Source organism: Microcaecilia unicolor, chromosome 8 (genome assembly GCF_901765095.1).
Source record: "Microcaecilia unicolor chromosome 8, aMicUni1.1, whole genome shotgun sequence".
Lineage (NCBI taxonomy): Eukaryota > Metazoa > Chordata > Amphibia > Gymnophiona > Siphonopidae > Microcaecilia > Microcaecilia unicolor.
Window position 1 is genome coordinate 183,739,904 of NC_044038.1, and position 22,959 is coordinate 183,762,862.

The 22,959-nt window shown below is 45.1% G+C and overlaps 1 protein-coding gene across 1 annotated transcript in view; it reads left to right on the forward strand.

The window, feature by feature from the left end:
- Positions 1 to 22,959, forward strand: part of CDHR2 (cadherin related family member 2) — a 64,800-nt gene that overhangs the window by 39,597 nt on the left and 2,244 nt on the right. The window contains exons 22-31 of the mRNA XM_030213161.1: positions 942 to 1,093; positions 3,505 to 3,604; positions 4,700 to 4,788; positions 7,986 to 8,063; positions 8,242 to 8,319; positions 11,870 to 11,930; positions 13,388 to 13,518; positions 13,624 to 13,737; positions 16,289 to 16,366; positions 16,550 to 16,619. Of these exons, the coding sequence (XP_030069021.1) occupies positions 942 to 1,093; positions 3,505 to 3,604; positions 4,700 to 4,788; positions 7,986 to 8,063; positions 8,242 to 8,319; positions 11,870 to 11,930; positions 13,388 to 13,518; positions 13,624 to 13,737; positions 16,289 to 16,366; positions 16,550 to 16,619 (951 nt within the window). The remainder of the gene's footprint in view (positions 1 to 941; positions 1,094 to 3,504; positions 3,605 to 4,699; positions 4,789 to 7,985; positions 8,064 to 8,241; positions 8,320 to 11,869; positions 11,931 to 13,387; positions 13,519 to 13,623; positions 13,738 to 16,288; positions 16,367 to 16,549; positions 16,620 to 22,959) is intronic.

The following is a 22,959-nucleotide window of genomic DNA, read 5'->3' on the forward strand; positions in this document are numbered from 1 at the left end:
TGTGGAGAGGGGGTGTGGATGTGTGAGACAGAGGTAGAGGTGTTGCTCAGTACTTAACAGTCTTTCCTGAGAGATTTTGCTAATAAAATTCAACTATCATAATCAACTATCCTTCCCCCTCCCCAAGTCCCAGGAATGATTCTAAAAAACACAGGATACTAGTGTTATGCAATCCTTTTGCTAGATGGGGAATATGTAAAAATCAGCTCCAATCACACTGGAAGTGCACATGAGAGGCTCCTCCCAGGTGTCCTACAGATCATAGGAGCCAGCTCTCTGGGTGCTATGGGTGGCTTGTGCACCCCCAATGTTGAACAAACTCTTTGACTGTGTCCAAAGAGAGGTAATTTCCATTGGGTTTAGCACCCCCAATAATTTTGAAAAGTTGGCTCATATGCTATGGATGCCAGTTATAGGATCTCCCCCCCCCCCAGATCTCAAGACTGGAGAGCTCTTTAGGAGGACCTGGAGGAACGAATACCATGTTGAGAAGATCATACGGGTTGTTATCAGTGGCAGTTATGCAGGTATGAGCAAGTTCTACCTGGATGAGCGCCACACAACAGGGCCAGTCACTGAGCAGGTAGTGCCGGGGCGGTCCATGGCTGGAGCCATAAGGATCCTGGTACCACCGATATTTAATTCCAGTGGCCTCTTTACATCTGGCTATTCAGCACTGGTATCTGGGTAGCAGTGGTCAGAATATCATCTTGGCCCCTGGCGGTCAGTTGGCAAGGTGTTAATCCTTCAGTATTGTACAGGTCCACAGAGGGACAATCCTCTAATCATAGCTCAGACCCTTGCACTAGTTAGTATCCAACTAGAAGTTGTTGTAAGGCTCCAAACCAGTGTGTTTTTGAGGCTTTGCATTTCAGGATTTCCTGTATTCTGATCCGGTCATGGTTCTTCCTCATCCTCCCGCTCTCTTCCTCTGTCCACAGGTAACAGATATTGATACTGGACAAAATGGTGAGGTCAAGTTCAGCATCACCCACGTGGAATTCATTTTTCAGAATAATGACAACAAATCCCTGACCGACATCTTCAGTGTGATGACAACGCATGAGAATAAAGTCTACACTGGTAGCATCAGGTGTGGTAATGCCATTATGAACTGACTACTGCCCCTAGACACAATCACTCCCCAACATGCAGGAATCCCAGACAAGATCATCTCTCTCCCCCTCCCTCCCCGAGCCCAAGACACAAGCACAAGGTAAACTTTCATTGCTTCAGCAAGGCCCTGTAACAAACATACAAACATTGGGGGGGGGGGGGGTGTCTTTTACAAAGGCATGCTAATTATTAGCACACGCTAAACACTAGCGATGCCCATAGAAATATATGAGCAACTCTAACATTTAGCATATGCTTATTTTTAGTGTGCGTTGAAAATTCCTTTGTAAAAGGACCCCATAGCCCCATCCAAGTCAATTTATTTTTCTGGCATTTCATTAAATAATAGAATCTCCATTAGATGGATCTTCAGAGTTTGTAAACAACACAGATTCACAGATAAACTCTGTTTTTCAGTCCCACTTCAAACGTTCATTTAAGTTTATATTTTTTCTTTCTTTACTTTTCTTTCATAATTATAATTAAAGGTCTTTTCTTGTGGCTGCTCGCCCCTCCAGGCTCACAGGCTAAATGGAGCCATCCATTTTGCTTCTTCAGGAGCCTCGATATTCACTTCATAAATGCAGCCGTTAAAATTCCCATACTAACAGGCACTTCTTTATCATTCCGGTCTTCTCGACTGATTTTTTCATTTGATTTCAAATCAAATGACTAGATTATTCCATCACAAAACTCACTGTTCATCCAACCATATCAAGGGGGCCTTTTACAAAGTCAGCGCTAGTGATTTTAGCTTGCTGTAAAAATCAGCTGGCGGTAAATGCTGAGACGCCCATAGGAATATAATGGGCTTCTCAGCATTTACCACCTGCTGATTTTTGCCTCAAGCTATCAATAGAAATCAAACAAAATAAAACATGGAAAAGAAAATAAGATGATACCATTTTTATTGGACATAACTTAATACATTTCTTGATTAGCTTTTGAAGGTTGCCCTTCTTCGTCAGATCGGAAATAAGCAAATGTGCTAGCTGACAGTGTATATAAGTGAAAACATTCAAGCATTACTATGACAGTCTGACAGGGTGGGAGGATGGGGGTGGGTAGGAGGTATGCATGGAGACATCAAAGCATATCATTGATATTCTAACAGGATGGGTGTGGATAGGTGAGGGGTGGGGTGATCAACAGAGACATACAGCTTTATGGTTTATAATGGGCTAGGAACCCCAAGCTATAAATGCCAGCACAGCTTTGTAAAAGACCCCTCCCCCCCAATGAATAGAGTACTCCATATAAAACTCTCTATTCATCCAACCAATCCAAAAGAACAGAGTACTCCAACACAAAACTCAGTATTCATTTTGTTTTATTTGTATTACTACAAACACACAAAACACATGAAAACATAGGCATATATGTATAGATCTTGCAGGTCTTGAGAATTTTTAAAGAAACTCTCCACCCAGCGTTTCCTTTTGAAAATTTGCAGTAGGTAATGTATGTTCTTGTGTCCTCACACCTGAACTGCAGGTACAGAGTCTTTGGGGATTTTAGAATGAACTCTAGTGCTCTGCCCCTTTTCAGCAGTTTCCCTATTCAGGGGAGACAGTTCTCAAATGGTGTTTTTACATAGGTAAATTTGTAAAAGCTGTTCCCTCTGAGAGGTAACATTTGAACTGAGCACTATGCTTCCAGCCTTCTTCTATTTTCCTGTACTTCTAATCTCTTTCCAACTTTGCAAGATCACTAACCAGTCATGTCGCTCCGAGTTTCAATGGACATATGAATGCTGATATTATAGAGGGGTGGGGCAGAAGGGCAGGCTCTGTCTGCAGCATGGCTTGGGTATCTTTGGCTGGTGGGGCCTGGGGATCGCCACCAGCTATGGCACTCTTTCCTGGGGTACTGGAGGGCCTGAGCCAAAAGTAGAGGGGCCTGTGACCCCACTTTGAATTTGAGGTTAACTGCTGTTAAGATATAATCTGGTTCTTGATTCTGATCGATAGCTAAAGTTGGAGCCATAGAAGGTGCAGGTGTATTACAGACCACCAAACTGGGCTGCCATGAGTACAACACCTTTCAGACTGGGTCTGAGCCACCTGACAAAATTTAGTCCCCTACTCAGCCCATATAAATCAACCTATTGTTCACATGCATAGTGCCTGCTGAGTTTGGTTGTTTTGCGAATATAGATCATGCAGGTACCGTAAATTGTCTGGGGTTACTTTTCTGAAAGTTCCATTTGCACACTTTGCTATTTCCCCTGGGAAAGTTATGACACTGAGAACACTTAACATTTAGTATAGTGACAAGAACAGGTCTGAGACGCATAGATGAAACCACATTCTGCTCACCTACTCTGTAGCTTTCTCTATTACTAAGGGAGGGAAACAACCAACCAAAACTAACCATGTTTCCTTCCAGTCTTGTTAAGGTGCCTGACTTGTCAAATGGCGGCTACCGAGTGACAGTAGAGGCAACAGACGGAGGAAACCCAGCACTCAGTGCCCAGAAGAACCTTGATGTAGGTACATTGTATATTTTCACCCACTGCTGTCACCTCCACTGTGTTGCTTGTTTGTTCTTCAGCTGTGGCAAGTGGTTCTTCTGTGGTTTGTGTCAGTGTTTGTGCAATCAGTAAGTGTGTACATAAGAACTGCAAAAGCATAATTTGGACTTAAGATTTTCCTTCCATTCGGAGTGAATCCCAAGACACTTTAGAATTTATATGACATCTGTTAAGTGTGTAGCCATCTCTAGGGTATGTGATATGGCATCACAATTTTTGCTCCTTGATATAGTAACATAGTAAATGATGGCAGATAAAGACCTGTACGGTCCATCCAGTCTACCCAACAAGATAAACTCATTTTACATGGTATGTGATACTTTATATTTATACCCGAGTTTGATTTGTCCTTGCCTTTCTCAGGGCACAGATCGTAGAAGTCTGCCCAGCACTGTTCTTGTACTAAGTTCTGAAGATTCTGGAATCCTAAAGAGTTACAAGATTCTGGAATCCCAATTAGTAGCAAAACTTCATGTAGAACCCCAAAGAGTAACATAGTAAATGACGACAGGTAAAGACCTTAGGCCCATCCAGTCTGCCCAACAAGATAAACTCATTTACATGGTATGTGATACTTTATACCCAAGTTTGATTTGTCCTTGCCATTCTCAGAGCATAGACCATAGAAGTCTGCCCAGCACTGTTCCTGTACTAAAAGTTCTGAAGATTCTGGAATCCTAAAGAGTTACAAGATTCTGGAATCCCAATTAGTAGCATAGTAACATAGTAAATGACGGCAGATAAAGACCTGTACGGTCCATCCAGTCTGTCCAACAATATAAACTCATTTTACATGGTATGTGATACTTTATATGGCAGCTATGGATTTAGATTACAAGGCACCTAGGGACAGGGAACTGCCTGACTGAGTATAACACCCTGAGCTTCTGCTGCTCTGATAATGCATATGTGCTATGAGGGCACAGGTTCTCAGCATCAAAAGCTGTGCATATGTCACTGTATGGTGATGTCAGGGGTGTGCACTGTACATGTCTTTCTGTCCTGAGGTCTGGGATACTAAATAGTTTTTCTTCTTTCTGGTTCCATCAGATTTTTGCAGTGGAGAAGAGCTATGAAGTGCGGCTGGAATTCTCCTTGACCGTCAGTGAAGTTCAACAGAATCTGGATGCCATCTTAAAGTATTCTGTGCAGTTTTTTTACACAACAGATACACACAGGAGGGTTGACATGACCAGGGGGCAGAAGTTGGGGCAGAGAGGGAGAAAGTGAAGAGGAACCAATATAATGAGTTCAGCTTCTCTTGATGATCGTATTGGTTTATAGTTTGTTACACGTGATATACCACCTCTCATATTGGTACAGGGAGACGGTTTATGAACAAAAATATTTTAAAAACAGAGACGAACTCTATTAATTATAGGACAGAGAAAATCAGGGGAAAATAAGGGGAGGGAGGAAAAGATAGGAAAAAAGAGGCATCCCATCACAGCAACTGCATTACCTAGTGCTAACTCTCTGAAAGTGTTTAAAAAGTTTGGAAAGCAACTTTGATCTTATTTATTTAGATTTTGCTCACACATTTTCCAGTAGTTGTTCAAGGTGAGTTACATTCAGGTACATTGGGTATTTCTCTGTCTCTGGAGGGCTCACAATCTAGCTTTGTACCTGAGGCAATGGAGGGTTAAGTGACTTGCACAGGATCACAAGGAGCAACAGCAGGATTTGAACTGGCCACCTCTGGATTGCAAGCCTGCTGCTCTAACCACTAGGCCACTCCTAGGGAGGGAAAGTTCTGTGTGAAGAGATATTAGTGCTGTATCACTGCAAGGTGAGAGAACAGAGTGGAAATAGGAGACAGAAATGGAGGGAAGGGGAATAAGTAAGAGTGACATACCAGAAGAGCAGAGTTCATGAGGAACATTGTAGAAAGAGGGGGAGCCAAGTAATGAGGAGCTGCTGAGTGAATGTATCTGCTGGTGAGCAATAGAGATCTGAACTGTAGGTAAAAGTGGATGGAAAGTCAATAGGAATTATATGTCTTTTACAAGATAGGTCATGCAGCTTCCTTTTGAACATGCTGCTTTTTGGAAGACCCATGATGAGTAGGTTGCAGTAGTCTTAGTGAGAGTCAATGAGAAAATGGATGAGCATTTTGGTAGCATGATCAGAAAGGAAGGGACAGATTTTAGCAATGGGAAAAATGGAATAAACCCAGCTGGGCAGTTTTTTTGGGGATGAACTGTTTTGGCCTATGAGTCATGATTCCACATTAGCTATCTGCTAACGCTGATCTTTGGGAGGACTTTTCAAAACCCTTTACTACTCTGGAACAGTGCTTGAGTTTTTAGCCTTGTTAGCAGGATGTGATCCTGAGGGTGTGTTTACAATGAGGAAGGAAAGCTCCGAGCATAGGTGGCGTTTTCCAATCTTCATATGTAGTTTTCAGCAAAATTCTGCTCACATTAAATACAGGTACAAGTGAGTGGATGTACTCTACCCATGCTATATATTCTGTGGGGATATTTTTTTAACAGGGTGCCTATGTGAGAGGGTCCATAAAGGCATCGAATTGTAATCATATTTTATAAAGGCAACATAGGAGCCTGTGCACTTCTACAGAGTAAATTCCTGAACCATCTCCAATAGGGCACAAATGTCCATGTACTCTGAAAATGAAGGGTGGTGAATTTGTGGAACAGCCTCCCAGCAGAGGTGGTGGACACAAAAACAGTATCTGAATTCAAGACAGCTTGGGACAAGTACATAGGATCTGTAAGGGAGTGATAGGGAGAGTGGATGGCCTAGATGGGCAGGCTGGATAAGTCAAGTGGTTTTTATTTGCCTTCATTTTTCTGTGTTTATATGTTTCTAATCTGCTGCTGCCCCAGCCAAAATACAGGCCCAGAACAAGGTTGCACAGATCATATCACGTGTGCACAGATAATGTCACGTGTGCACAGATCATCTTCTGCCACTTTGTATTTAGTAGCAGTTTTACAGAATGCTTTTTCTCATGTAAAGCAGCTTCTTTACATGGAAAACACTTTCTAACATGACCCCTGAATGTGCATATTGCTGAATTCCCTGCATGTTTAAGCTGGTTTGCTTTTCCACATAGTGGTGGTGGTGGTGGTGGGGGATCAGTTTTCTCTGCAGAGTCTCCTTGAAAATTACCCAACAATGGTCAATTATCAATTCTGTGTTACCCATGTAAATAGTAATTAATCTGGCCAAACAGACAGTGTCAGAGTTGCTAGAGCTCGGCATGGCTTTCCCTGGCTGGCCAAGATTGGAGGAAAACGCATGTAGATTGAATTTTGAAACCCACGTACATAACTTCCCAGAGAATGTAAACTTGGAAAAAAAAGTGGGGCAAAGTCAGGGGTGATGAGTTCTGTCCTATTTAATATTAGCGTTCTTTTTCTGATTTTTATTTTATTGTCTATTATAAACTACTCTGTTTTTTTTAGAAGAATGCAATATCAAATGTATTAAACTATTTTCTATCTATGGCCGAAGGTACAGAAGTCACTCTTCCTTTGCAAATGAGATACTACAAAGTATCCCCAAAACAGTACACCTAGTAGGAGATTTGAATAGTACCTCCAGAAATGTTACCATTATTCGTATCATTATTGTAGCAGATTGTGATCCAAAACTCTCTGTTCCCCAGGAAGAGGTTTGTGCCAAGTGTGAGGAATAAAGAAGCCCACTCACCTCACTCCCAGGGCAGGCTGCAGCCTGGACACCCTGAGGAGCTTCCCCCCTGCTTGAAATATACACCAGATTTCTTTGTCTCTTTGTAACCCTCCAAATCTCATCTCCTAACTTGGATGCCCCTTTCTCAAACTCTTCCTGTTTCCTCTTTCAGCCGTCCTCCTGTCTTCTCCAAACTTTCACCTAATTCTTTCACCCGCCTTTCCTTTTTCACTTACTCACTCTACACCTTCCAGTCACTCAATTACTTTCCTCCCACTATTCCTTCCACTCATTGTCTTCCAGTTACTTCTTATCCCCTTCACACCTTCATATCTCTTTCCCAGCATGCTTCATTTTTTATGACTCATTAACTCCTTAATCTTCCAGTTATCTCACCCCATTGCCCCTACTGCCTTTTAGCTTGTTTTTCTATTTATCCAGCTAATTCAAAGGTTGGATGTTTTACGTCTTGATCCCTGCAGTCCAAAGGTTGGCTCCTGTCTGTGTTCAGGGTCAAGAAATTGAGATTAGAGCATGCCTTTGCCCTAGGTGATGGGCATATCAGCTACTGGTATACCATGCCCTGCTACTTTGCAATGCCGTATGGCTTTGTGCTAACAGGTGTCTAGTGATGGAGGCTTCCCCGACCCTACAGTCTCTTTTATTTCTCTCACAGGTTGCTGAAGACAGCAACTAAAGCAAATGTCTATGAACAAGGAATCAAACCTGTTGCAGACACCAAAGCATTTCCCAGGCAAGTAAATCAGACAAATCAACCTTTTAAAAGCTGGAGCTGAGAGGTACAGTATGTGCACCATTTCCTGTAGCACCTCCTCCTGGGGGAGGCTGGGATTGTAGGAGCTGTAAGCTCCCCCATAACCTGCTGCTGAGAGATGACAGTTCTGTTCACAGGCCTTGTTCTTTCTTTTCAGAGCTCTGGTGAAATGTTTTATGTTGGCGTACTTCATCTTCAGCAATGGAACAGCTATCAGGTCGGAGGAGCTCACTACGTGAGTAGCTGTGAGACTGACTGCACATGAATTTTCCAGAATTGTCTTTAGATTAATTTAGCAGTATGTTTCAGTCTCTTACGTGTCTTTCAAGAACTCAGTCGTGTGAAAAGGAGAGCAAGAAGACGCTTGGATTTTCTTCAGGACTATCCAAGGGAATTAGGAAGAACCAATTGCAGGGTCAGCCTGACCACTATGTGGAATGTGCATCCGCCTATGGCAGCACAATTCGGGGGGCAGCACTGGAACAGCTAGTGTGATGGCTGCCTGGTTTGACAGTCTAGCATTACAGTGTTTTTTGGTGTTCACTGCTGTGCTGCCATAGATAAGCAACATATGCAGGGGGAGCATTCAGTGTGTGGTGATGTGATCTTTTCTGGACAGTACCCCCGTACCTGCTTCCTGGCTTGCAGATATCCAGCCAACCTCCTGCTGCTGCCCAGACCTCCAGAGGTCCCCAGTAGAGCCCCACTGTCAATATTCACTTGTGTGAGCACTGCATGGGCAAGCAAGGAGAAATGTAGAGGAGCACAGCTTTAGGAACTGCTGCTCTGGACTCTCTCACTAATTTTTATTATTATTATTTGTTACATTTGTATCCCACATTTCCCCACATATTTGCAGGCTCAATGTGGCTTACATAATACCGTGAAGGCATTCACCAAATCCGGTACGGGATAGGTACAAAATGTTGTATTGGGATAGGGAAGATATGTTGTATTGGGATAGGGAAGATAAGATTCAATCAAGTTGGGTTGAGGTAAAAGAGTTCATTAATGTCCAATACGATTTTCTCTCCTATGAAATGATGTACTTCCATTCCTACTGTATTATATATATTCTGTAAACTGCTCTGAAGAGTACTCTAAGGGGGGGGTATATCGAGTAGCATTAAACTTGAAACACTGGGCAGCCACTTTGTCTTCCTTCCTTCTTTCCCAGCTGGCCACCCAGTCCCAGTGCCTGCTCCTTTTCCACCATGAAGGAGTCGGGACCTGGTCAGGACCCGAGTCCCAAGAAGACATGCTGCCCATTGGTATTCCTGCTCTTGAGCAAGGCAGGCCTTCAGATTGCTGAGTGCCAACTGACCTGACCTGACTTCTGCTGACCCATATGGCCACTGGGCCACCAATCACCTATAAGCCAGGCCATCTCTGGCAGTCCTTCCTCCTTCCTTGCTCCTCTCTCCAGATTGTCCCAACTCTGACCCGACTTACTTTAAGGACTAATGTAGATCATGATGGAGTCAACTCCAAAATATTTAAGTGAATAGATTTGTGTCCTTGTTTGAGGGGATGGGTGAATGAGAGGGGGGGGGGGGGTGGGAGACCAGAATGAAACATGTTGAGAGAGGAAGGAAAAGCATACAGGGTATTTGGGGGCAGGGGAGAGAGAAAGAGTTCATGAGGAGTGCAAGGGCTTAGGGAGTCCAGAGGACATGGAGATGGGAGTAAGGACAGAGAGAGCATGAGGTGAATGTGATTGAGTGAATGGGGATGGGTGGAACGTGAATAAATGAGAGAGAGTGGGATAGAAAGGGAGAACAGGAAGTAGGTGGAGGAGTGCATGTGAGGGGAGGAATTTGGATGAAAGACGCTTTAGAAGGAGGTAAGGGTGAGGGAGAGAATATGGGATGGAGTGCTGTGGATAGTGTGTAACATGCTGTTAATGTGATTTGCATGGTGAAGGATAACTGAAACATTTCTAAATTATTGCAGTGCAGTCTTATATTTTTATTCAGAGAGGTGAATGAAGACTTCTGGGGACTGATAAGGAGAGCGAGAGAGTGAGGACTGCCTGAAGGTTGGTAGGGAAGGAGGGAGAGAGAGAGAGCTGGTTGGGGACTGGCTAGGGAGGGGGAGAGTGAGTGAAGACTGCCTGTGGATTGACAGAGAGCATGAAGACTGGAAAGAACAGTGAGTGCTGGGGACTAGCTGGGGGTGGGGTGGGGGACGGGGGGGAAGAGACCGAGCATTTCCCAGTGCAATTTAATATTATTTAATCATTAAAATACTATGATACATTCATAACATTAATTTTTTATAGAATATACCCCCTCTTCCTCATGCTCTCAGTCACAGAGGAGATTTTTAACATTTCCACTTCTGCTCCCCCCCCCCCCCCCCACACACATACGTTTTGCAGATGGGTGTCCAGTCTTGTGGAAAAGTTGGCAACCTTAGACAAGGCAGGCAGCTTCTCTACTGAACAAAAATCAGTCCACCCAGTGTGGCACCTTGAGCATTTGAACCACTCAGGCCTGCTACTTCCTGCCTCTCTTAAACAGGAAGTTTGGAGGGTGTGGGATGCTCAAGGCTCTGTGCCAGCCACATTGGCTCAGGTTTGCAGCTGAATGCCTAGTCGGATGGGGCAGGGCAATGCAGCAGTAGCCATAGTGAGTGCAAGGAGAGGTGAATTAGGCCCAGCAGGAGATAGGGTGGGTAGAGAAGGAAGAAGCAGCTTGACACTTCAGCTGGGGGACTAGGGATAGGTAGAGGTTGGACACCTCAGTGAAATAAAGGAGAAGCTGGACATCTTGAGGGGGGAGGGGTGTAAGGAAGAGGAGAGATGGACACTTGGGTAGGCAGGAAAGGGGTGATGTGGACATTTGGAAGTGGTAGAGAAGATAAAGTGATGAGGGGGAAGGGCCTTTAGCTGTCGGGGGGGGGGGGGCATGACTGAAGGTTCTCCTAGAGCATCAGATACCCTTAGGTTGGCTCTAGCAAATTTGTGGTAGATTGCTCTGAGGCTCTGGTTGCTACAGTAGCCCTACCTCTGATATCAACTCCAGAGAACTAGCAGGGCAAGGGCTGGTCAAGACAGAAGTTCCTCAGTACTTCCTGATTTGCTGGTCAGCTTAGTGACCCAGTGTTTCTGTCTCTCCCCTTCCCTCCTTCAGGGCTATTCTTTATTGTATGGTGACGCTGCTGGGCTCATCTGTTTGCACTACTAGCCCCCTCCAGCTGCTGTCTAGAAATAAAATTTTGGGCTGGTAAGGCCATGCTCTGATACAGTTGCTGGTACCCTCTCTTAATGAATCAGGTAAAAACAAAATAAAACATGGGTTTGCTAGTGGTAAAGCCAAGGGACAGTTTAAGTCACTGGCCACCAATTTGAGGGTTGTTCCTCCTCCTGCTTCTTAACCTCTGAGGGGACCTGCCCATGTTCCTCAACCTTCAGGAGTAGCTGCTTGGGCACATTCACATCGGCCCCGCAGCACCTACATCCCTTATTTACCATGAAAAAGTTGATATTGCATTGATGTAAAACAACTTATTCTAAGTGAATTATAATTGAATGAAAAGGGAGAAAAACAAGGAGAAAGACATACAAATCAGGGTAACATATCTAAATGCATTCAAATAAAGCAGAATATGTAACAGAGAGCACCCAGCTATGATTTCAGTTTAGTAACAGGGCTTTGGTTGTGAGGGGGTGTCAGAGGAACAGTGGGGGTTCTTGTTTACTAGTTAGTTAGGTAAAAGCAGCAAGACTTGATAGTAGTCATGCCTCATATAAAGGATCTCACATCTTATTTTTTGGTTTTCAGAATTCTCCTGAAGGATGGTGAAGCATTAAGTGAACTCAACCATCTGGGACTTTATCTAGTTGTGAGTATGTTGGAGTGAACTGAATCATCTGGGACTTTACCTAGTTGTGAGTATGTTGGAGTGAACTCAATCATCTAGGACTTTACCTGGTTGTGAATATGTTGGAGTGAACTGAATCATCTGGAACTTTACCTGGTTGTGAGTATGTTGGAGTGAACTCAGTCATCTGGAACTTTACCTGGTTGTATGTTGGTGTGAACTCAATCATCTGGGACTTTACCTAGTTGTGAGTATGTTGGAGTGAACTCAATCATCTGGAACTTTACCTGGTTGTGAGTATGTTGAACTCAACCATCTGGGACTTTACCTAGTTGTGAGTATGTTGGTGTGAACTCAATCATCTGGGACTTTACCTAGTTGTGAGTATGTTGGAGTGAACTCAATCATCTGGAACTTTACCTGGTTGTATGTTGGTGTGAACTCAATCATCTGGGACTTTACCTAGTTGTGAGTATGTTGGAGTGAACTCAATCATCTGGAACTTTACCTGGTTGTGAGTATGTTGAACTCAACCATCTGGGACTTTACCTAGTTCTGAGTATGTTGGTGTGAACTCAATCATCTGGAACTTTACCTAGTTGTGAATATGTTGGAGTGAACTGAATCATCTGGGACTTTACCTAGTTGTGAGTATGTTGGAGTGAACTGAATCATCTAGGACTTTACCTGGTTGTATGTTGGTGTGAACTCAATCATCTGGGACTTTACCTAGTTGTGAATATATTGGAGTGAACTGAATCACCTGGGACTTTACCTAGTTGTGAGTATGTTGGAGTGAACTCAATCATCTGGAACTTTACCTGGTTGTGAGTATGTTGAACTCAACCATCTGGGACTTTACCTAGTTGTGAGTATGTTGGTGTGAACTCAATCATCTTGGACTTTACCTAGTTGTGAGTATGTTGGAGTGAACTGAATCATCTGGGACTTTACCTATTTGTGAGTATGTTGGCGTGAACTGAATCATCTAGGACTTTACCTGGTTGTATGTTGGAGTAAACTCAATCATCTGGAACTTTTCCTGGTTGTGAGTATGTTGGAGTGAACTCAACCATCTGGGACTTTACCTAGTTGTGAGTATGTTGGAGTGAACTGAATCATCTGGAACTTTACCTGGTTGTGAGTATGTTGGGGAGGGAAGCCCTCTGAGGGTCTTGTTACACTTCCATGAGATGGATAGTTGATGGCAATTGTGTGTAGAGTATTATTCTATTCATGGGATACAGAGCTGAGGTGAGATTGGGCTGTAAGCAATGCTTGCCCCTCCCTATCCCACTCCCCCCCCCCCCCACAACACACACCTGCACACTGTTTTTTCTTTCTCTAGGTCACCTATCTCTAGATGGGATGGAATGATTGGTCAGGGGCTGACCCCAGCGAGTTGTTATCTATCCCTCTGTTATGTAGAGTTCAGAGACTGAGGCTTGGACTCAGGTCATTCTTTGTGTTTTCCTCAGGCCTCGGGCAATCGTGACAGTCAGTCTCCAAACAAAGAGATGGAATTGATTGGAATCGTGGCAGGACTTACGGCCGCATTGGTTCTTTCCATTGTTATTATGATTGTGGCCCTGGTTTGCATCCGGAAAAGGTAGAAGAACTCTCTCTGTCCACCACTGACTCACGTCCAGTGGCCAGTCTTACTGTTCGTCATGTGTACATTTCTGCAGTTGTTTCCACTTGTTACTCTTTGCAGCTTCCAGAGACGGCTGAAGGCATTGAAGGCATTGAAAAAGGCAAAAACTGTCAGAGAAGATACCCTGCAACATGCACCAAACATCCCTGGTACAAACAAGTACAACATGGAAGGGTAAATGTTTATCTGGGAAGAGCGGTTTTCAGTCCCCTGTAGAATGTGATGACCTGTGTAGACCTTGTACTTGTGGGCCTGCCCAGCTTATTCTGAAAGGGAAATTTAGGCACTGGAAAAGAAACTTCCCATATCAGTTTTGCTGAGAGAGCCCTGGACGTGCCCCTTTTCTCTATGATTTTGAAAAGAGTCAGGAGAATGCTTTTGAAAATTGCTCCAGTATGTCTTATGGACACTTTACCAATAGCGCCAAGAGACCATGAAACCAGCAGGGGGCAGCAAGGGAGTACTAGGCCTGGAGGAGAAGATGGGGGGTGGGGGAAGAAGCACCTCTTACTATGGAGCTCCTGTTGAGGGGGAGGGAGTGAAGAAATGCTGGTAGTGTGGAGGGGCATAATCGCCGGCGATCTATTTTGGCGGCGGCGCAACAGCTGGCCGGAACCGTATTATCGAAAAAGATGGCCGGCCATCTTTTTTTTCGATAATACGGTTTAGCCCGGCCAAATGCCAGAGTTCGCCGGGTTTGAGATCGCCGGTTTTGTTTTTCAGCGATAATGGAAAAAAATGCCAGCCATCTTAAACCCAGCAAAATCCAAGGCATTTGGTCATGGGAGGAGCCAGCATTTGTAGTGCACTGGTCCCCCAGACATGCCAGGACACCAACCGGGCACCCTAGGCAGCACTTCTAAAAATGTTTAAAAAATGCAAAAAAGCTCCCAGGTGCATAGCTCCCTTACCTTGGGTGCTGAGCCCCCTCAAATCCCCCCCAAACCCACTCCCCACAACTCTACACCATTACCATAGCCCTTATGGGTGAAGGGGGGCACCTATATGTGGGTAGAGTGGGTTTTGGCGGGGTTTGGAGGGCTTAACATTTACCACCACAAGTGTAACAGGTAAGGGGGGGATGGACGTGGGTCTGCCTGCCTGAAGTGCATTGCACCCATTAAAAACTGCTCCAGGGACTTGCATACTGCTGTCAGGGAGCTGGGTATGACATTTGAGGCTGGCATACAGGCTGGTAAAAAAAAAGGTTTTGATTTGTATTTTTTTAGTGTGGGAGGGGGTTGGTGACCACTTGGGGACTACGGGTTGGTCATCCCCCATTCCCTCCAGTGGTTATCTGGTCAGTTGGAGCACCTTTTTGAGGCTTGGTCTTGAAAATAAAAGGACCAAGTAAACCCGGCGAAATACTGCTTAACGCCGCTTTTTTTTTCCATTATCCACAAAAGCTGGCCATCTGGTAGCCACGCCCATGTCTGCCCATGTCCCGCCTTCGCTATGCTGCCAACACGCCCCCTTGAACTTTCACCGGCGAGGCGACGGGAAAGCGGCGATGCTGTCAAAATAGCCGCTTTTGATTATACCAATTTCGCCACTTTTGAGAGAACGCCGGCCGTCTCCCGATTTATGTCGGGAAATGGCCGGCAATCACTTTCGAAAATAAGGTTGATAGTTGCATTGTGAGGAATTGGGGTTGGGGGTTGGGAAAGAGGTGTGTTAGAAGTTATGTTCTTTTGGATGTTAGGGGACCAGTTCTGTAACAGTTCCTCTATACTGAGACACCTAACTTCCTGTATAGAATCCTAGCATAACAGGTTATGAGCATTACACCAGTGCTCACTCCAAAATGATGGCGATATGTATAAACGTTACAATATTCTACAAGTTACATGTATGTGTGTGAGATCCACTCATGCTTGCCCAGACTCTGCCTATCAGCGCCACTACCTGTAAATTGAGCGCAATGTAAGATATGTCTGTATTATAGAATAACATTGAGGCAGAATTGTAGCATTTACACAAATATCTGTGCACACACAGTGTACATGCCATTTGTGTAATTACGCACATATTTGCTTAATATAAGAACATAAGAATAGCCATACTGGGTCAGACCAATGGTCCATCTAGCCCAGTTTCCTGTTTCCAACAGTGGCCAATACAGGTCACAAGAACCTGGCAGAAACCAAATTAGTAGTAACATTCCATGCTACCAATCCCAGGGCAAGCAGTGGCTTCTTCATGTCCATCATTTTTGTAATCATTTATGCACATATTTTGGGGTGTCAATGTTAGCAGATACTTTCTATAATTCACCCCTTACTGTGAAGTACTGAAGGAAGTTGTTATTTGGGAGGGAGAGAGGAAGGAGAGAGAACAGACTGCATAATGTAAACTAGGGGAACAAATCTGCTGGGGTCACCAGTGCACTTCTTGCATAATTTAAATTCACCTCCCACATGCCAATGCCACCCTCCAGCTCTGCTAGTGTGCCTGGGCTGTTCTCTGCACACCCCTTCTTGCCTAGGATGCCTTTTGGGCTACTCGCTTGTGCCAGGCACCCTCAAATCACACCCCTTTTTCTCCCAGATTACCTTCCTCATATCTGAGCTGCCTTTGTACACCTCTTGTGCCCCAGGGCTGAGCTCTGTACACATCTCATGTGTCTGGACTACCTTCCATGCTCTTCTTGTATCACATGTCTGAGCTGCACAGATCCTGCTCCTCTGCTCTTGCTCTGTTATGTTGTTCCTTTCTTTCCTTTCAGGGCCAACCCTGTGCTCAATCTCAGTCCAGTCCCAATTATTGACCGTGAATTCGAAGAGCAGCCCTCAGACACTGCTAGGTGAGTCTTGAACCTTCAACCTGCGGAAACCTTAGCTTTGTTTTTTGTTGTCATGTGTCTGCATAAATACATCTCTCTGTATTTCTCTGTCTGTTTATTCATCTGGGTCTGTGTGTAAATAGAAAGCACATTTCTCAACAGCTGAATCTGACCCCTGTGTGATCCAATCCTTCTGACTTTCAGTTTGAACTCCTTGGATGAAAACAGCATTGGGTACCTGGTGGAAAAGGGCTACATTCCTTCTGCAGTCCAGGTGAGAATAAGTAGCATCTACAGCTCCTCAGTGTATTTCCTCCAGTGTCAGACTTTGCTGGGCTCTTCTCTATTGTCTCTCCCTGCCGTCAGCACTGCCTTCACTCTCATGTGACTGGTGAGCCCATGTGACTGTGAGAGATGTTAAATAATGTGGAGGAGGTCAGCTTAAGGATAGGAAAAGCATAGGATCATATGGAATATAATGCAGCCAATCCCAATGAAATATCACAGGACACAATGCACAGCCCAAGACCATCTCCAATCCACACTGCATAACACAAATTTTTTTTTTTTTTTGGATTTTGCTCGCGCCTTTTCAGAAGTAGCTCAAGGTGAGTTACATTCAGGTACACTGGATATTTCTCTATTGCAGGAGGGCTCACAATCTAAGTTTGCACCTGAGGCAATGGAGGGTTAAATGACTTGCCCAAGATCACAAGGAGCAACAGTGGGACTTGAACCAGCCACCTCTGGATTGCAAGACCAGTGCTCTAACCACTAGGCCACTCCTCCACAATGCAATACATAGCTTGGGACCTAGGTAAAGTACTAGGTTAGCTCTTGATAAATGACGCCATCATAGCTCGTGCTTAGAAAAGCAGAAATCTCAGTGTAGCATGGATTGATTATAAGAAAATCTTTGATAGCATTCCACACTCCTGGATAATATGTTGCCTTGAAATGTAAGAAATAAATGCTAAATTGATCAAATACATTACATTCATCATGAAAATATGGCAAAAACCACACTCCATCTCCAGTACACCACGCACACCCTCATCATAATTGGCAGCAGCTTGGCCCAATGACACATACGGCGTTGCTCGATGCTTTCTGTTTTCGAGTTTATGTGTGGGGAGTGTCGTGCCACACATTGCAAGGCAATCCCGTTCCTCAAAGAGTGACGGGAGGGGGAGGAGCCGTGCGTACGCCTGATAAGTTACCAATAAGATGTTCGGAAAGAAAAATGTTCTTCTAGCACAGTGAATACTGTGAGCCAATCATCGATCAGAGTGGATGTGTTGCAGATTGTGACTGGAAGATTCCAAGGTGAGGGAAAAGTTCTGTGTCAATCAATTTGTCTATGAAGACCCGTGTGGAGCGTGGTAAGGGTGAATGAGAGTCATACAGTTTGATTTGAGGTAGATACAGGTTGTCAATATTTTAAGATTCTGGGTCTCTGTGGCAATATTTTAAAAGCAATTTGCTTCTGTAGGGGAGGGAGTTGTTTGGGCGTGGCCCCTAATGTGATCTTTATAGGAAGCCCTACAGAATAACTTCTGTTGATGCTAATTTCTACTTGTTTTCGTTTGTTAGTTTTCCCCACTCATGCTTGGAGGCTAAGTTTCTGCTGTCCAGAAGAGACGGCTGAGGGGAGAGATATGATAAGACTGTTTTTGGATTAGATTTTAATGGAGATAAAGGACGTCCTTGGCATGCACAGAGCAGCCAGCATAACGCTTGGCTGCTCTGCGCATGCTCAGCTGGCCGACTTGCTTGGAAGGAAATCGCATGCAAATGAGCTAGCAGCGACCAGCTTATTTGCATGTGATTTCCTTGATGCATGCCCGTTTCTTACCAATTCGCTAAGGAATCGGTAAGGGAAGGCCATTAAAGTTTTTGTTAGTGCATCTACCCCTTAATCCTTTGAGTACACTTTTTAACTCTGTGGGTAATGGATTTAGCCTTAATCCTAGAATTGGCAAAGACCCAGAAGTTACATTATTACTACTGTTTGTAGATGACTTGAAGCTATACAGTTCCAGCAATCACCTCTCCGCAGAACAACTCAATTTAGCAAAAGGCTCTACAGATGATATCAGGATGACTTTTGGCCTGACAACTTTCCTAGGAGGGAAATTAAGTAAAACTGAAAATATCTCCTTGGACTGATGACTTAAACAGGAAGGGGTATATAAATATTTAGGAGTCAAGGAAGGAGCAATCAAACATATAAACGGCAGGTGACCGACTCACCTGCAAATGCGCAGTAGAGTTGGACTCGGGACACTGAGAGTGTATAAGTCCAAGCCCCGCCTCCACCAGCAGTACAGCCCAATAGGGAGGAGGGCTTGGACATGGGCGTGGAAATCGGAGGAGGAGGGAGCAGGGAGGGAAGGAGGGGGCGGAACTGAGGGAAACAGACGCTGGGGGGAGGGCAGGGGAGAGAGCAGGGTTGGTGGAGGGGGCGGGGAGGCCATAGGAAAACAAAAAACTAGCCCGTTGTTACGGGCTTAACGGCTAGTAATCCAGTATAAAATACAGAGACAAAAGACCAGCAAAGAGTATTACAGGAGATTAAAATTTATCTTGAAAAGTGCTCTAACATCAAAGAATAAGATATAAGCCATCAACCAACTTGTGAGTCCTGGAATTGTGGACTGGACTTTTAACTACTTTGAAAAATTGGATGTACACATAAGGAAATTCCTCAATGCTCACGAGGTAATCTATAAGAATCAGTGCCTGCTGAGACTGCATTCCTAGAGCCTCATAGTATACATATAGGGGCCGATATTCAGAATGCAGGAGTTAGCCCAGCTAATTTCCGCAGTCGGTGGTAATGCCAAATATTCAATGCCGGGCCATTTCTGTTGACCGACATTGAATATGTGGTTTATTTTTGGCCAGTTTGAATTTAACCAGCCAAGCCAATATTTGGCACTGGCCAGTTAAATTCAAACTGGCCAAAGATATTCCAGCTATACATGTGGCCAAAGATGGCTGCCAAACCCATGCTAAAAATAGACGGATAGCCAGTTATATCATGCGATATAACCGGGTAGCTGCTAGCCGCTAACTGGCGATATTCAGCGGGAGACAGCCAACTATCTCACGCTGAATATCGCCAGCTAGCCAGCTAAGTGCCATTTAACTGGCCAGGTGCTGTTCCTGGCTGGTTAAATGTTTTTCAGTATTGGGAAGATAGGGCTATCATCAAAGGTCTTCAGGCCTATTTAACAGCATCAACAGATCCAAACACAGAAAAAGTGCTGAAGTATGAGATCAAGAGTCCAGAATCCAGTTCTGTCATTAAACTTGGGTAGGTGTTCCAATGAGCAGAAGGAATGAGTGACAATCCACAGGAATGGAACTTACAGAATTTACAGAGCAGGAGAAAAAAACTCTTGAAATAAGTAGATCAGCAAACAGATAAATGCACAAATACAGTAGGAAATGTAGAGTTGCTACTCCATGTGAATCATGTGGATCAAGGCCAGACATGGGAATAGTTAAGAAGAGGAGAACTGAAACCTAAGGACGAGAGATTGATAGTTGCAGCTCAAGAGAGTGGATTACAGGTGAGATGGTTTACAGCAAGTCTAGAAAAAAACTGATACCACAGACATTGTAGATTCTGTAAGAAAGAGGTGGAAATGGGTACTCATCTCGTGGCTGTCTGGGAACTGCTGATGGCAGAAACATTTATACAGAAAGGCACAACATAGAGGTGGGTCTCATTCATTGGAAACTTTGAAACATCATAAGACGGCTGTGCCTGCCAGAATTTCATTGGGATCTTGACCCTAAGAGAATTGTGGAAAACGAAGAGGTTATGATAACCTGGGACATCACTATCCTGACCAATAAAAATCTGGATGCAAGAAAACTGGACATAGTGGTACCAGAATGGCATTAATCATAGGGGTGTCAGTCCCGAATGATTACTCTGAGGATCTACTTTCTCTTTACATGATTCACAAATATCAAAAAAATGCAGTCCAAAAATGTAGCAGAAAGATACAGAAATTCTTCCCATTCTTTTGGCTGACACAGACTTGATAAAAAAGAATTCCCAAGACACCTGGGTAACTTGCCCATGCATGTTGCATCTTATGAACTTCAGAGGGAAACTCTCTTTGGCACAATGGAAGGACTACGGTGAGCATTAGCAGTAAATCTGAGAGACTGAGATCAGACTTCACATACCCTGGCTTAGGAGTGAGATTCATTCCCATCATGGCATGTGCAAAACCATTTGGAAAAAGTAGCTCCCCCCATCTGCATCCCATATTGAACCATAGGATGCAATCCACAGCCCATGAGCATCTGCACCTCACAATACATCACAATGCATAATGCACTGCCTGTGACCATCCACATCTTACACACTGCATCACAAGACACAATGCACAGCATGTTACCATCTGCTTCTCACAGTGCATCACAGGAAGTAATGCACTGTGAGAAGCAGGGGTTTCTATCCACACCCCGTCAGGAAGTATTTTTTCACGGAGAGAGTAGTGGATGCTTGGAATGCCCTCCCGCGGGAGGTGGTGGAAATGAAAACGGTAACGGAATTCAAACATGCGTGGGATAAGCATAAAGGAATCCTGGGCAGAAGGAATGGATCCTCAGGAGCTTAGTCGAGATCGGGTGGCAGAGCCGGTGGTGGGAGGCGGGGCTGGTGGTTGGGAGGCAGGGATAGTGCTGGGCAGACATATACGGTCTGTGCCAGAGTCGGTGGTGGGAGACGGGACTGGTGGTTGGGAGGCGGGGATAGTGCTGGGCAGACTTATACGGTCTGTGCCAGAGCCGGTGGTGGGAGGCAGGGATAGTGCTGGGCAGACTTATACAGTCTGTGCCAGAGCCGGTGGCAGGAGGCGGGACTGGTGGTTGGGAGGCGGGGATAGTGCTGGGCAGACTTATACGGTCTGTGCCAGAGCCGGTGGTTGGGAGGCGGGGATAGTGCTGGGCAGACTTATACGGTCTGTGCCAGAGCCGGTGGTTGGGCGGCGGGGCTGGTGGTTGGGAGGCAGGGATAGTGCTGGGCAGACTTATACAGTCTGTGCCCTGAAGAGCACAGGTACAAATCAAAGTAGGGTATACACAAAAAGTAGCACATATGAGTTATCTTGATGGGCAGACTGGATGGACCGTGCAGGTCTTTTTCTGCCGTCATCTACTATGTTACTATCCAGCTCATTTTCGAAAGTGATCGCCGGCCATTTTCCAACATAAATCGGGAGATGGCCGGCGATCTCGGAAAAGCGGCCAAATCGGTATAATCGAAAGCCGCTTTTTTGGCAACATCGCCGCTTTCCCATTGCGTCGCCGGCCAAAGTTCAAAGGAGCGTGTCGGCGGTGAAGCGAAGGCGGGACATGGGCGGGCATGGGCGTGGCTACCAGATGGCCGGCTTTCGACAATAATGGAAAAAAAACGGCAATAAGCAGTATATGCCGAGTTTACTTGGTCCTTTTATTTTCATGACCAAGCCTCAAAAAGGTGCCCAAATGAACCAGATGACCACTGGAGGAATGGGGGATGACCTCCCCATACTCCCCCAGTGGTCACCAACCCCCTCCCATACTAAAAAACATTAAAACTAAAACCTTTTTTGCCAGCCTCTATGCCAGCCTCAAATGCCGTACCCACCTTCATGACAGCAGAATGTGTTGTATCCTCCGACAGCCTTTCCCTGGTTGCGATGTGGCTCTCGGGTGAGTGTGACACCTTTTCTGTTAGGTGCCCTGCAGAGTCACATCAGCAATGCATTGTAGTGGGTGTAGGGTACTGGGCTGTACTCCCATGGTGCTTTTCCCCCCTGCTAACTGGGTCAGAGTGTGCCCTGTTTTGTTTCCGGTAGTCCATGAGGTAGTGGCCATTTTTGTAAGCCAGTTTTAGATCCCTTTCATGTGTCACCCACGTTAGAGAACTTAGTTATTACCTTGAATGTTGCTGAAAGAGGGCATTGTACACCATTCTGCCAGCTCTGACCTACTGCTAATCTCAGTACCAAGGAGACTCTTTGCCAGTGTGGCACAACCTCTGATCTGCAGTTAACTGTGAGTAAACGTGCTTATTCAAATAAAGGACTTTTTTCAAAGAGATTAGTCTTCAGGTGTCAACTGGTGTGCCAAGATTATACAGCAGCAAGAAGTCCTAGAGGGCTCTGCGCGTATGCAGTCCTGGAGCACTTTTTAGTGGGTACCGCAGTGGCACTTTAAGGCAGGCGGACCCAGGCCAACCCCCCCCACCTGTAACACTTGTGGCTGGTAGATGGGAGCTCTCCAAAAACCCACTGTACCCACATGTAGTTGCCCCTTCACCCCTAAGAGCTACGGTAGTAGTGTTGTACATTGTGGGTAAGTGGGATTTTGGGGGGGGTTGGAGGGGCTCAGCACCCAAAGTAAGGGAGCTATGGCATGTGGGAGGTTTTTCTGAAGTCTCACCGCACTGACCCCTAGGGTGCCAGCTGGTATCCTGGTATGTCAGGGGGACCAGTGCGCTACAAATGCTGGCTCCTCCCATGACCAAATGCCTTGGATTTCGCCGGGTTGGAGATGGCCGGCATTTGTTTCCATTATCGCTGAAAAACAAACCCGGCCATCTCAAA